Source organism: Chlamydotis macqueenii, chromosome 2, assembly GCF_036417535.1.
Source record: "Chlamydotis macqueenii isolate bChlMac1 chromosome 2, bChlMac1.mat, whole genome shotgun sequence".
In the NCBI taxonomy this organism is placed as follows: domain Eukaryota; kingdom Metazoa; phylum Chordata; class Aves; order Otidiformes; family Otididae; genus Chlamydotis; species Chlamydotis macqueenii.
In genome coordinates, this window is record NC_141557.1 from 127,669,460 (window position 1) to 127,684,259 (window position 14,800).

At 37.9% G+C, this 14,800-nt stretch overlaps 1 protein-coding gene across 1 annotated transcript in view; it reads left to right on the forward strand.

Annotated features, from left to right (window-relative positions):
* The window catches only part of PREX2 (phosphatidylinositol-3,4,5-trisphosphate dependent Rac exchange factor 2), a 182,900-nt gene extending 178,643 nt beyond the window's left edge, over nucleotides 1–4,257 (forward strand). The window contains exon 41 of the mRNA XM_086740922.1: nucleotides 2,818–4,257. Within this exon, the coding sequence (XP_086597048.1) occupies nucleotides 2,818–2,863 (46 nt within the window). The 3' untranslated portion in view covers nucleotides 2,864–4,257. The remainder of the gene's footprint in view (nucleotides 1–2,817) is intronic.
* Nucleotides 4,258–14,800: the final 10,543 nt, after the last annotated feature.

Genomic DNA, 14,800 nt, shown 5'->3' on the forward strand with positions numbered 1-14,800 from the left:
TGGCTTTGCATCAGTTGAGAAGAGATCGCCTCTTTCCAGTTGACACTTCCACAACATAGCAAAGAAAAGCTGAAGAAAAATTAAGAGAGAGCTCCTAGAACATAGAATAGACAGATGCATCCAGCACACTTGCCAGTCAGCAGCAACAGCAGTGTCACAGGAATATCTCATTGACCTCAGTCTTTGGGGCATTTGGTGTACCATTAGAGAGATGAGTCATGTAAGTGAGAATAGTCATCAGCAGGAGTGATACTTTTTGATATATAGATAGATGATACTGTGGGTTCTCAATTCTTTGCCTTGGAAAGAATTCTACCATTACCTTTGGTTCCATTCAACATCACTTGACAGTGTTCTTGGTTCTATGCAGTTGCCAATGTTTTCTGCCTTTTCTTACCTGATCTGTTTATACCATCTCAAATAGTTGTTTCATATATATTGACCTAGAACAGGCTGTTTTTGCTCTATACCATCTTCAGCAACTATAGCTCCTTAGGGATTTAGGTTGCCATAGAATCATAGAATGGTTAGGGTTGAAAGGGACCTTCAAAGACCATCTAGTCCAACCCCCCTGCAAGAAGCAGGGACATCCCTGACTAGATCAGGTTGCTCAGAGCCTCATCCAACCTGGACTTGAACGTTTCCAGGGATGGGGCATCCACCACCTCTCTGGGCAACCTGTTCCAGTGTTCTACAACCCTCATTGTAAAACATTTTTTCCTAATATCTAATCTAAATCTACCTCCCTCTATTTAAAAACCATTACCCCTGTTGTTAGTTTGCTTCAGAATTCCCCTACATCACTTGTTTTGAAGACAACTAATCTTAATTATTATCATTTTAACCTGAAGAATACACAGACCTTGGTACTGGGGGCTGAGCTTTTCTGCACCCTGTTCCATAGAAATTAGATCTTGCTAAAACACAATCAAGAACTAACCCCACTGCAATCACTTAGATGAGATTCTGACAGTAATTTTATCTGTCGTTTGCCAGCATTGAATATTACTGCTTTATTACATCAGCAGAATCAAATAACTCTAATAACCCCTGTTTATTTTTCTCTGCATACTTGTCTGTATAAAGATCAGGCCATCTTATTGTCTTGAAGGTATACAGCTATGAGATACATGTGTATTGGCTTATAGATAGCTCCTAACAAATACACTGGTGACTGCACAATGTGACCTTAAACGATCAGGTTTCTGAATCTGCCAGATGACAGTGCAGAAGAGCGCAATGATCTTCAGAACAGAATGGCGGAGGTTTGAAAGCAGGTTTGCAGTTGCTGTATGGCTGATAGAACTGACGCTCCCCATTCTTACCATCCAGAAACAGCACCGCTTGATAATCACTTCCAGTGAGATTCAGAGAAAAATTATTTAGCCCACGGCCATTGTGTGTTGTCAAGGCCCCGTGAGTTTTAACTCCTAAGGGAACTGAAATCGGAGTAGGAACTGAAATCGGCTTTTGCATAGCCCCAGACGCTTTTTATGACAATATGTGCCTAGATGTTGAAGAGACTTTTAATACTTACAAGGGCAGCCATACATATCATGCTTCACATAATTCTAGTAGCAGAGTATCGTGCCCATTTATCAGGCCATTGATCTTGAATTGTTCATGGAGCCCAGCCACATGTACAGATTTTTGTTTTCTCTGTTGATTTGTAGTATGATTTTGAAATTCATGCTTAGTTAAAATGGAGTCATATAAATTAATATGATGTTTAGCAGGCAAATTTGCAAAATACACCTGGAAAACTCAGATACCCTGAGCATCTTAAATACCCCAAGCCACCAGATGATTCAACACCCTGCCTGTAGCCAGACTTACCAAACCTGCTGTTTCTATTGCTTTGATATTTCAATATCAGAGATTCTCCATGTTAAGTATTAACACACATGCGGTGTGATTGTCTCTTCATTTTTGGCTTCTGATGCTTTTTCTCCTTCCCATGCCATGCTTGGTCTCTTCTCTTTGCTATTCCTTCAATGACACACTTTCCCTGAGGCAAATATGTAATCTCCAAATGAGATCATGTCTGTTGCTGGTTCTCATTGCTGTGGATGCAGGGGAGACACTGTATGCTGGACAAACTTAAAGAACACAGAGCCTGAGGTCAGAATGATTGCTGTTTATTTTCAGTATTCCTCATATTAGGGTAAAGTTTCAAATACTTGCTAATAACCAAGTCCATGAAAAAGGATTTAATGGAAGTTCAAAAGTCTTTATAAATGGAGTGGTTATTTCAGTCTGTACTGAGGTAGCCATTTGAATCAAATCTTACTGGTCTTGACTTAATACATGTAAAAACAGAGGGGAGAGAGTTTAAAACTTTCATGCTAGCGCATCATGTGTCTGACATCTGTCTTAGATTCTTCAAACAGCATCAGTTTTATAGGGAATTATGTGAGTGAGGTCTATCTGTGCCAAAACAAAACAAAAACGGAGGCAATTGCATTCACCAAGCAACTTTTCCAATTTAGAAATTCAGAGCAACAACTGGTAATTGGATTAGTGGAAACTCAGCTTTCTCCAGATGAGGCCTTCAATGCAAAAATATGGAAACTTGACTAAACTGGAATGTCTCTATTAGATTGCTTATAGATGTGTGTTTTAATGATACCACTGTAAACACTCATGCTCATGAGTAAGACTTTACTGGTTTTATATTGATGTTATTAAACTGAATTCAGTACCTCTAGTTTTGCAGTGCAGGAAGACTTAGATTTAGTTTATGTTCCTTAAATTTACCCATTTTAATAATGCCCAAGGTCTCAGAATAACAGTTGCTTTGTTTTTTTTCATTGTCAGATTGTACAAGCTGTGCCAGCCACCACCACCTGTTGGAGAAGAATGAGGAGAACTGCTCCAGAAAATAATCCAATAATGGCCTTTAGGATACTGGAACTGTATGATAAAATCTAACTGCACTATAGCAGTGTGTGCCTGGGGCTTTGATAAATAAAAAAAACCTTTACTCAGGATAAAGAAAGAAATACCCTACAGAATCTGTATTGGCATTGGAAAAAAATTACTTTCAAAAAGTGTTTCTGTAATCTGTGCACTCCAGCCTTACACTAGTAGAACAGGAATCTTCCTTGGGAATTTTACACTGGAATCACATTCATTTGATGTGTCTCGTTCAGCCACACAATAGGTATAGCCAGCAGCTTGAAAACAAATGTCTCGTTCAGAGAGAACGGCTTCACTTGTACACTATACAGACTGTGTTCTTGTGGAAGGAACAAAAGCCTAGATAAACTAGGCTTGTTAACAAGTATGCACTTCATATGGGGCTCTTTGCACTGATAATCCCTTTTTTCCTGTCGCCATCAGAATTTCTCAGAATGATGACATTACTCTTTCAAGGATATAATGTAAGTGAGGTTTAAAGATGAAAAACTCATCTCAGAGTTGTGCCTAATGGCTGCAGGCAGGCTGCTGCTATGAACGTGTGCTTACCATCGGTAAACTCAGCTATGCCTTTAAACAGTCCGTTGTCATACTCCTTTAGAAGGAATACTGATAGGGCATATGAGGGGAAGTGTCGCCCTTTTTCAGTTGCCATTATAATGAGGGAGAAGAAGGGTAAGTCTGATCTTCATCTATAGTTAGGCTGAATTTCAGACTCTAATGGATGTTTTACGTTATTGTGCCTCGGCATTTCAGAGTTTTCCAGAGTTGTGTATATTCTTATATAGCACTGTACTAGCAAATCTACATAAGGTGAGGACGAGGCAGTTTTGTTATGTTTAACTGGAAATGTCAGTGGTTTAAGTTGAAGCATAGTTTGGGGGTTTGATGTTTAATGCTACCATTTCCCGTATTCTGTTAGAATTGTTTTGTATAGCATTTCAGTTCTTTGGAGCGGTAATTATTATAGATTTATTTTGAAATTCTACTGAGTATTTAGAGGGCCCAGGGAAAATGTATCTGTGTTTGGCTGTTCTATTGGCCAAAGAATTTTCAGAGAAAATGCCCCCATATGAGGTTTCCTATGTGAAGATGTAAAACAAAAACTATATTCTGAAATAGTTTTACTTGTAGCAGTAGCTTCACATTCTATTAGAGCAAGACATATTCTGTCTGAATAAAATTTATTTTTTGTACAACAGGGGCCTATAGTTACACTGTAGCATCAAACCTCACATCATAATTGTTGCATATTATCTAATTATTTATGAAATCTTCAACAAATCTATTAATCCACAATGAAAGAAATGAGAATTAAAAATGAGCTGTACTCTTCCAGAGAGTGTTTTTTATATAGGATATCTAGGGGACTTGTTACTTTTCTCCAAAGGAGGAATTAGTCTCCTACCTTTTTCAGTATTCTTGATGTTTTTACACAGACTTTTAACTTTGCGAAGAAAAAATATAATCTGTGGATATATAAAAACATTTGTCTACGCATATATGTGAGTTTCAATATGTATGTATTTATGTACCCATATCAATATCAACTACTGGTCCAACCTTAAATATAGAATGTTTGCCTTAAACTGTGACAAAGACATGCAGTAACGAACACTTCAGTTACAATTTCACGTTTGTGCTTTGAAGCTTACACTCTTTCATAGTTTCTGGAAGCTGTGGGACTATAATCTTTTTGATTAAAAAAAAACCCAAAACAACAAACAAAACCCAGAAAGCAAAGTTTTACTCTTTAGAAACTTACTCTTTTTGTCTAGAATGACCTGATGCTTGTACTAAGAAAGAGTCACGATTTCTGTAGTTGCTGTTCTAGTCAGGATCTCATACTTTTGGATGTGTTTTATTCAGAGAGGCAGTAGTGGCTAGGGCAATTCCTGCTCCAGGCAAAAGTGCCCAAAATGTTTCAGTTTCTTCTTGTTCAGACATCAGCAACACAGAGAAGCTATAACCCCCTCATGCCAAGGATGGTAGTGGTGTCAGCCCCAGGTATGAGCTTGCATCTTCCTGTGAGATTTGTCCATGTGAGTTTTCGTTTTTTTTTACTATGAGGCAAGTCAGCTTCACGGAGCTGCTAATCCTGTGTAATATAGAATAACCTAGAGGACAAAATCTGTTGTATGCACACATATTATTGTCACTACTCATCACTTCTTTATTGCATTGGACATGATAGGAGTGCAAATATGCCAAAATAGTCTCTCTGTATAATATGGTAATTGTCTAATTTGTTTTGTTGTTGAAAACATGGAATAATAGACATTTGTAAACACTGAGGGACAAATAGTTATGATCAGTCACCACATTCTTTAGCTATTGTTTTACGAGTGTGCATCAGAAATCTTGACCTCTTGTTTTTGTATCTAATTTTTTGTTCTTTATTCTTCCCCCACCCCCAAGGCAGTTTCCAAAAACTTGTTCAGCACTATGAGCTTCATGGGTGACCTATACTGCAAAATAAAGTATCTCTTTCGCCTGGTATCAAATGGGCTGACAAACTTAAGCCCTGGCTTTCTGGGATTACAGGCAGCATGTAAAGATAGGATTTCCAGAGGAAATCAGACATAAATGTCCCACTGACTGTCTATGGAAAGTGGGTGCTTAGTTTATAAAAATTTCTTTCAAAAGCCAATGTTTCCTTGAAAGATTGTGCAGCTTTTCCGACTGCTTTTCTTGTCCCTTTGTTTTCTAACACATCTGGCTTCTAATAATATTAGATGGACTGTTAACAAGCCCATTCTTAAATTATAAATTTTCATATGTTCATTATTAAAACTATTTATCTTGTTTGCTATATGTAGAGGAGGTATTTGTTCCTTAGGCAAGGTGCACTTGCAAAGTGTGAAAAGAAAAAAAAAAAATCCATTCTCATCACAGTATGTTTATCCTCTCATAAATCTTTAGACTTACAGATGACAAGAAGAGATGACCAAGAGTGATGATTTACAAGAACTGTAACACCCATAGCTTTGCTTCTACAGCAACAGATTATGCAGCCTATTTTTATGACAATGTGTTGTACTGGTTTAGGGAAAGCATTCCGTATGTAATGGTCACTTTTTCATCCAAGACAAGTGTAATTCTTCTGGGAACAAATTCAAGGATATAGAGACATACATTAGCAAATACTGACTGCTATGATTCAGTGGTAGTCTATGGGGGGTGTACAGGAGATTTAACAGCTGGGAAGGGAAGGTTAAGGGCCAAGGAACAACTAAGTTGCCATAGGGTTCATGCTTGTTGAAAACTTAGATTTTTGATTTTAAGGTAGAGCTGATGATGTTTGGCCTATCTTTGTAACCATCATCTATGAATAATAGGATGCTAAACAGTCTTTAATCTATGAAATGAGCTTTGATTCAGTCTAGTTCCCCAAATCAAGTATTTCATAATGCTTATTTTCCTTGCAGATTATAAATGTAAATTAATAAAAAAATGTCAAACATTTTTGTGTTTAGGATCTATTTTAAAGTAAATATTCCTGCTATCAGCTGAACCAACCAACCAATTTTATGTCCACTGAGAGAATTGCACTCTTTAGTGGCTTTTTAGATTGTTTTCACTGTGTTTTAGCAAATGCATCAAGTTTTCAGGTTGTTTTTATTTGTTTTATACTATTAATGCAGTCAATAGGAGTCAGAACTGCTCTTCTGCAGTTTTAGAGCCAAAACAATTAAATCTCAGTTGATGAGGATTTATAGTAATCATACTTCATTTCATTTGTTAGAATCCTCTAATGGAAAAAAAAAAACAACGAACCAGTTTTATTGATCTCTTCTTATCCAGAGAAATTCACAAGCAAACAGCAGTGATTTTTTTTGCTTTATTAATTCATTGTCAGATGTAGTGTGTCTGTATATATATATAGAAGACAATTGCCTGAATGTGAGTATACACATTGTGGTTAAGCATGATACTCAAAAAAGGAAAGTGTTTTTCATTTATTTTCATTTAAATTGTGAAATCAGTAACTGTAGTATATATACATATTGTTCCATACTCTTTACAGCTATTTCATGGATATGTCTGCCAGCATTTTACGCATATTTTTGCACCATTTTTGTTTAATATTATGAAAAGAGGAGAGAGTCTCAAGCTAATGCATTGCCTTATGTATTTTATCTCTGTACTTGTTGATAAATGCAGGTAGTGCTTTTCTAATTGTACTCCAGCAGTACACCAGCATTGGTATATTAGATGCACAGTACCTACCCATCTCAGGATACCTGGATTTTTAATCATTAGGGTTTGAAGTATAAAAAGATACTGAACTCATATTTTTGTATGCTGAGAATTGTGTAGGGTTTTTATGTATACTGTATATATCAATCAAGTTTTCCTACAGAAAATGTATTATTAGGAACACTTCCCTCTTTCTGCTAGAAGACGTGGGTTTATGTTTTCTTGTTATGTGTGTATAAATGAATATACAGCATGCACAGTCACGCAGGTGTTAACACCGGTGAGAAATTTCAGATTGTCCAGAGGCCAATCAAGTAGTCATTTCCTATGGTCTTCTCCAGAAATAACATCTCCGTGCTAGAAGTCCTGTATGGCTACGGTGGAACTACTTTAGAAATAACTTCTGCTTCAGTGTGAAAGTCCAATGGAGTATTCAAAGTAGCTGGGACATTTCTGCAAGTACTTAGATTTGGACTTTCATGGAAATATCAGCAACATCTTTAGTGTTTGTGCGTCCTGTCTGTACCATGTGCCAGATTAGAAAGACTAAGCAGCCTTATTAACTTTTTAACACCCTGTATATAGTGTACGTATTTGGTTATACTTGTGTTAGACTTTAAAAATGAACTTAAATTTTGCATTGAGTATTGCACACGTTTTTCAAATGAAGAATATATTGTTTGTAACGTCTCATTAAGCACAAGAGAGCATTACTGCTTTGAAATATTTTGTATAAGTACAGCCATACACAGAATCGCTCAGTGAGCTTTTCTTTGAAAACAGGCAAACTAGCAGTTCTGTGGGTAGTTGAGTTTGTTGGAAGTAACCTTTGGGATTTAATGTTAAATATCCTTAAAATGTGGATTTAAATTACTTTTTCCTTTTTTTTTGTAAAGTGCCTGTGTAGCATATTTTGAATCAGTTGCTATATTGATTATGGGTTAAACTAATACTGTGTACTTTTAGATCTATGGTTTATTTTTTTAGTCTACATATTAAAGACTGGAATGGTAACAATGTATTACAAAATGTCAGACAGCAATAAAACCATTCATAATATGGCCACTGCAAATCTCTTTCTTTGTAAGCAAGAAATGAATTGGGGGGTGGGTGTCTTTAACCCTTTCAGTATGGCTGCTCTAGGAATTCTGCTGCCAGAGAACAGAAATTAGATTTCTAGAAATACATGTTTATAATAGGAATCTCTTCTGAGAATCCAGGCTCAATATAGGTTCACTACTGACAATTAAAGTATATCTTTATAGCCAGTGGAAAACTGAAGTTTGCATGAGCAGTAGTCCCTGGCTTTGGGCAGCTGTATTTTGTGAAGGCTGGAAGAGAGAAATGCTGGAAGAGAGGAAAGCCCTTTCTTGCCCTATGGTGCCATTACTGCCCCAGCAGGGTCCAAAACATCCACTGTTTCTGGCATTCCCTTGTCTGAAGACTGAAGTGTGAAGCGGCCATCATCTGTTTACTGCTGTGAAGAGGGATTAACCTGATGAGGATAATGTAGTGTTGCATTCCCTGTGATAAAAAAAAAACACCTATAGATGTCTGATGTTTTAGAGGAGCTGCAGACTAGCTCCGTGCTACTGTTGAGATGCTGGGGGTTTGAGGACTTGCACCGAATGTTTCTTTCATAGGACTGAAGCTGATGAAATATTAGACCCTGCTGAGCAGTTGTCTCTACATGAAGGAAGTTCGGATTTCTATGTGGTTGTTGTAATCAAGACCAAGAGGAACAGTGGAGGCAGGTCTAAAAGCAGCTACAATGATTTTGTAAAATCCCTTTTTTTTTTTTTTTTTTTCCTCCACCTTCTAGCATGGGAATGGACAGGAGGATGAAAGTATTTCTGGATAACTAGACTTCAAAAGATGGGTTACTTTTTTTTTTTTTTTTTTTTCCTCCGGCCCAAGTATTCTTCTCTCCATAATTTTGTGAAGGAAGGTAGCATGGAATTTTGGATTAGTATCAAGAAGAAGAGCTCAGATGATTTCAAGTACGGCCTGATTTTCTACCATAATAAACTAGGTTTCTTTTTTCAGTGCTCCTCATTTCTGGGGTCTTGATCTGCTGCCACATATACACCAGAAATAAAAATCCAAAGAATCATGAATTGCTTTCTTGATCAGTGTACACAATGGGAATAAATAATGCTTTGATACAGCTTCTGAGAAAGATATAAATTATACCGTGGCAGCACTTGGCTGTCCAGTAATTTCTCATTTTCACAAGAAAGTATTGCTGTCATAATGATTTGAAAGTCAAAATGTCTGCAAAGGGACTTGCTACACCTACATGTCAGAGGTCATATGAGGCACAGTGTGAGTCCACAGTTTGAAAAAAATATATCTTTGCTTCACATCAAAGTATGTGTCAGCTAATCTTTGAAAATTAAGACACTTCTTTTTAAATGTTACTCCTAAACTTACTTTCACTATGTATTTGATTGCTTTTTTTAATGGCTCATTGTCATGCACATAGATGATGCTCATACTAATGAAGTGGAATTGTTAACAATTTCTTCATTTTTGCTTGTAGATATGTGAATTCTCTGAAACTGTTTTTCCAGATAGTACTTGATTTTCTTTTCCCCACTCATTTCTGTGTACACTTTCCTTTGTGGAGGTGCCAGGGTCCTGAGGGCACTAACAAACCCTAATTGCCTCAGTGAGCCTCACCCGTGTATCTGCTGGCCATGGGTCTGGGGCAGCATTTCGGCTCAGGCCTGGGCAGCTGCTGTCTCCAGCTTCATCTCCTGGGTGGACCTAGAAACTTGTGTTACGGCTAGCCTTGTCTTTAGTCCCATCTTCTCCTGTATTCTGACTGGACTTTCTGGATGGACTCTGCACCTGATTCAAAATTTCATCTTCTCTGATGATCTCTGAATGTCAGCAGAGCCTGTGGTCACCCTGGTCCTGCCAGGGGGAGGCAACTGGGCTGTGTTCACCCACAAATCCTGGCTTGTCTTCTCTCGGGGAGTGGGCCTGCTCTTGCTGCTCCCTAAGAGGAACATCCAATGCTGGTACAGGTTCTGCCACATCTGACATACTAGTGGCTTATGCTGCGTTAAAGCAGATAATGGATAAGAGTGCTGTTGGGGGGAAAAGTGCCCATTTCCAGTCACAAGACAGATGGGAGGCCTCTTCCATTGATTTTAATCTTGGGACTAAGGGTGGCATCCAAAAATGCTCTATAGGTCTGATTTGGTGGAAACATTTGAAAATGCATCTCCAGAACCTGGCAGGATGGGGCAGGTGGGGATAAAAAAAAAAAAACAACTCGTTATACTGGGGAGGAGTGCAAGGCAAGACGAGTGCTGAGCAGTGTCAACACAGCCATGAAATATCCTGAAGATCTGACTTCAGTTTTTCCAAATATTTAGCACAGCTGATACGTTATTAAACAACTACATCCTTTATAGAATACTCAGTGTAAATTCTTACTATTTTGGCTTACATTCAGAACTGTTTTTAAAGCTCTAGGTTTTAGCTAGTCATATTTTGTTCTTGTTAGATTTCTTTGTCAGAGCAGGATGCATTTTAACATCTAGAACAAATAAGTGGTGTCTTTCCCTTGTGAAGCATAACAGCCTCTAAAAGCAGGAGGAAATTGTACTGGATATATTCTGGGAGCATAATCAAATATAAGGAACACCAATAGGTTTTATTCTGCTTTCATTTAAATGAATAACCAAATTTTCATTGGCTACAGGGAGTGAATCCATAATACTGGGACTATTACACCAGAACCAGGCTAGCTTGAACGCTTGTCAATGTGTTTAGGTCACCTAATTAATGAAACTACTCATGTCTCAAGCTTGACTGGAAATGAGAAGCAGACCGCATGTAATCAATGGGGTTTTGTCGTCAACCAGACATACAGTAAGTCTAATCAAACCAATACAGGGCATGGTTGCAAGCAAATGAACATCAGTATTGCATTAACTAAAGTCAATGCATCATTGCAAAAGTTGACCGAGTATCACCCAGATTAAGAGAGAAATAATGTCTGATCCTGAACAGTGCTACTTCCTTGTATTGTAATACATTTCAAAATACGCAGAGTGACAGTTGAATTCAAATTCAAGATAAGGTGAAGCTTGATTGAATGTTTAGCAATAATTAGATGCTGTTCTTCCATATATTCAGAAGTAGGGTAGGTGTTTGGAATTTTGTTAACATGCCCTAGAAAACTGGTAGCTTGGGAAACACAGGGAATTAAGTATAATCATGTGCCAATTTTAAAGGACATTTGTGGGCCTGATACAGACAGTACAGACAGAAGGCTTTCATTTCTGGACTAGCTCCCATGAGAGAAAGCATTAATATTTGACACTGTACTGTGGGACTAAACAACATTATCTGGACACTCATCACACCACAGTCATGAGGAGAAAGAGAATCTCTTAACCCCTATCTTTAAAGAAATACAAATTCCCTACCTAATCATAGCTTCTATTTTTATATCTAGTGTGAGAAATCATCAGTCTCTGTCTATGGTCCTCAGTAACAAAACAATGTGTTAAATGAGATTTTAAGACTTTCTTTTCCTTTTTTTTTTCCTTCTTTCATTTAATAAGCTCCTTTGTTCATGCCAGGTGAGATACCTTTCAGAGGAACAGGTGAAGTTAAGATTCCAGTTACATAGGAGTTATGGGCCCATTGTGCTTTCAAAACCTCTCTTGAAGACCACAGTCCATGTGGAGCTTCCTGCAGGTGCCCTTGTCCTGGTGGTGAGGAGTCAGGCAAAGAGAGGACTCTGAAGATGGAGGAGTGACCAAAGTGCTTCCTCTTGAGATTGTGCTAAAAATGCACTCTGTTTTCATTTGAGTTTAGCTGTGATCTAAATGAGCTTATAACAAAAAATACAGGTCAGTATAGTGAAAGTAGAACATAAGCCTTACTGATGGTCTTTCATATATCTGATTGCTAGAAAAACAGGAAACAGATATTCTGTACCAGTTAGTTAGAATAAAAGTGGGACAACTGCTTATATTATGTTTTAGAATGGTAATAAAGTTTGAATGAGAAGGGCAGAAAAAAACCAGTGGAAATCTCTAGTTTGTCCCTAGGTGTCCACAATATTTAAATTTGCTTTAGGCCACATTAGATCAAAAGAATGAGGATGCATCCTGATTATAATCAGGATTTCAATAAAATTCAAAGCAGGTCAAAATTTCCTCCGAAGAAGTAGAGAATTTTATATAAACTGAGGAATTCATTCTACTGTTCTGCTCTCCAAGTCCTATTTCCCTATTTCCAAACACCAATAATCCCTGGGAATGTTCCTTAAAGCAAACTCAATGAAGGGGTCAAAGAATAAACCAGCATGGAAAATGGACTCTGTTCATGTTTAAAGGAAAGAAAATCACAGGTGCCGAAGGCTTTTCAAGTGTGCTGAGCCACAGCCATTTTCTGTTCCGTTCAGCGTTGGTCTGATGTATGTCACTGAGCAGGGCTGTTGGTGCAGTGCAGAAATACAAGCTCTGTCAGATTATTTCAAAGTTGTGATACTTGGAAGTAGATCTGCTCTGAAAAGGATGAGGTGAAACAGAAGAAATATTATTCCCCTTCTCGTGAAATTTCTTCTTGGGATCTCGTACAGGACTATGCAAATATGCTGCTATGGGAAATAAGGCTTTTGTCAACCTGGATATAAACAGTCAGTCTACTGAAAAATAGTCTGCTCTCAACATCTTGAAGTGACCATTGTGTAGTTTTTCAGCTACCGGATAGCAGCATGAAGACGTGGGAGGACAGACCAGAGATAATGTCGAGGTTCCTTTCCCTTGCAGTCTTGTTAGTCCAGTGCATCTTGTGTAGCTTCAGCAGGACAGATAAAGAATTGCTCCTCTTCTAGAGCACAGCCAGGCTACTGGTGTGCAGTTTGGGATAAGCACGTTCAATTGTTTTCATACAGGGGAGAGTGGGATGTTTAGTTTGGACTATAAAGTTTAATTTGCCAGGCCAAAAACTCTGAGAAGATTTTTATACCCTTTCAGCATGTGGCCCAGTCTCATGTGTTTTAGATGTTATAAATGTATGTGCTTTGGATCAGGCCTGCTTTGTTTCCAGATCCTGGAGGAACTTAGATGAGAGCTAGGCTCCAACCTATTGTCCTGTCAGCCCTAGGCCTTCCCAGAGCAGAGCTGCAGTTGCTCAAGGGATTTTTTTTTTCATCCAGAGGGGAGGCATCTGGAGAGTTTAGGCAGACTCACAAGCCATTTTGAGTAACACCTTTGGACTTAATGATTGACATCCTGGTATACGTACTGAAGTTGTAGTTATCTAAAAGTACAATCAGACATTATGTAATTTTTTTCAAAAGTGACTCAGGGCTAGGTTATCAAAAAATATATATATCCTACTGGCATTAAGACATGAATTAAAAAAAAAATAAAAATCCAGCTTTGGACTTAGATTCTGATGTGCAACCTGGCTTCTATTAATTTAATCACTGGTGTCAACAAATACTAAGTGCCCAGGTATATCAATCACTTCTGAGAACAGAACTAATTCTCCTGTTCCATTAGCCAGCTCTGATAATTGTACAGTAAACACCTAAGTTCTTCTGACTTACGGCAAGGAAAATCTTAAATCCCTTTTATAAGACATTTGTATTTGGATACCTAATCATGAAAACAACCACTTGTTACGATTTCTAAAGCCTTGTCCAAATTATTGCCATGGCAGTTAGTAATCAAAACGCTTTTGAAAATCATGCCAGGCTATCTGCACCATTTGTGAAGAGGTAGCTTTAAGAGTCTCATCTAGACACTTATAAAATGTAGGATGAAGAAGGTAATATTCACGGTGCCATAAACTTCCTTCAGAGTAAGAGTGAAATACCGATTCTTATAAACAAACTTGATCTTTCATTTATTATTTTCCAGCCATAAAAGCAGTGCATATTTTTTCATACTCACATGAAGTTCCCATATTTAATATTGCCAAAGCAACAGACTTTCACTTGTAGTTCAATTCACCATGTATTTGTCTAACTTGGCTTGAGTCATTGCTGTAAAGACCTCTCCCTGTAACCGCCAATCTCAGTGTATGGCAAGTTATATTTAAATCCTTACTGGCAAAATGATCAGTTATTCAGAGATTCTGGCTTATATTCAGAGCTTCCTCTTCTCTAACCTCCTTGCCAAATGTCCTTGAATATATAAATGTCTCGGCTAACCACCTAATGACAGGCTCTCTGGCTGGCTCCCACCCACTGTGAACCTTATTAATCATGTTGTACTTGTACCATCACAGCTTCCCAGATATCTCAACTATCCAAAGATTTTTTTTAAAAATTGTGCACAGTCTGGAAGATCAGAACTCGGGTAAGTCAGTGTTTCTGTTGAAACAGCAGGGATAGAGCTAATCCCCAACAAGTATTCCCTGAGGATAATGAAAGTCACCATGATAATTTTAAAGGATTGTTATAGAGTCATCATATTCATGTTGTTATTCAGTGCTCTAGATACCACATCATTCTTAGATCCATGTGCAAATGTTATGTATAAGCTCCCTGTCCTATTGCAGGGTTGTAACTAAGTTAGGAAAGGAGGATAGCTCCCAACCATTGCAAGGACTTAAGTAGTCTTAGATTAGTTTCCAATCACTGACATGCAATTAAGGATTTACCTTAGGTTCATTCATGGCATCTTTTCTGCAAGGGGTAATG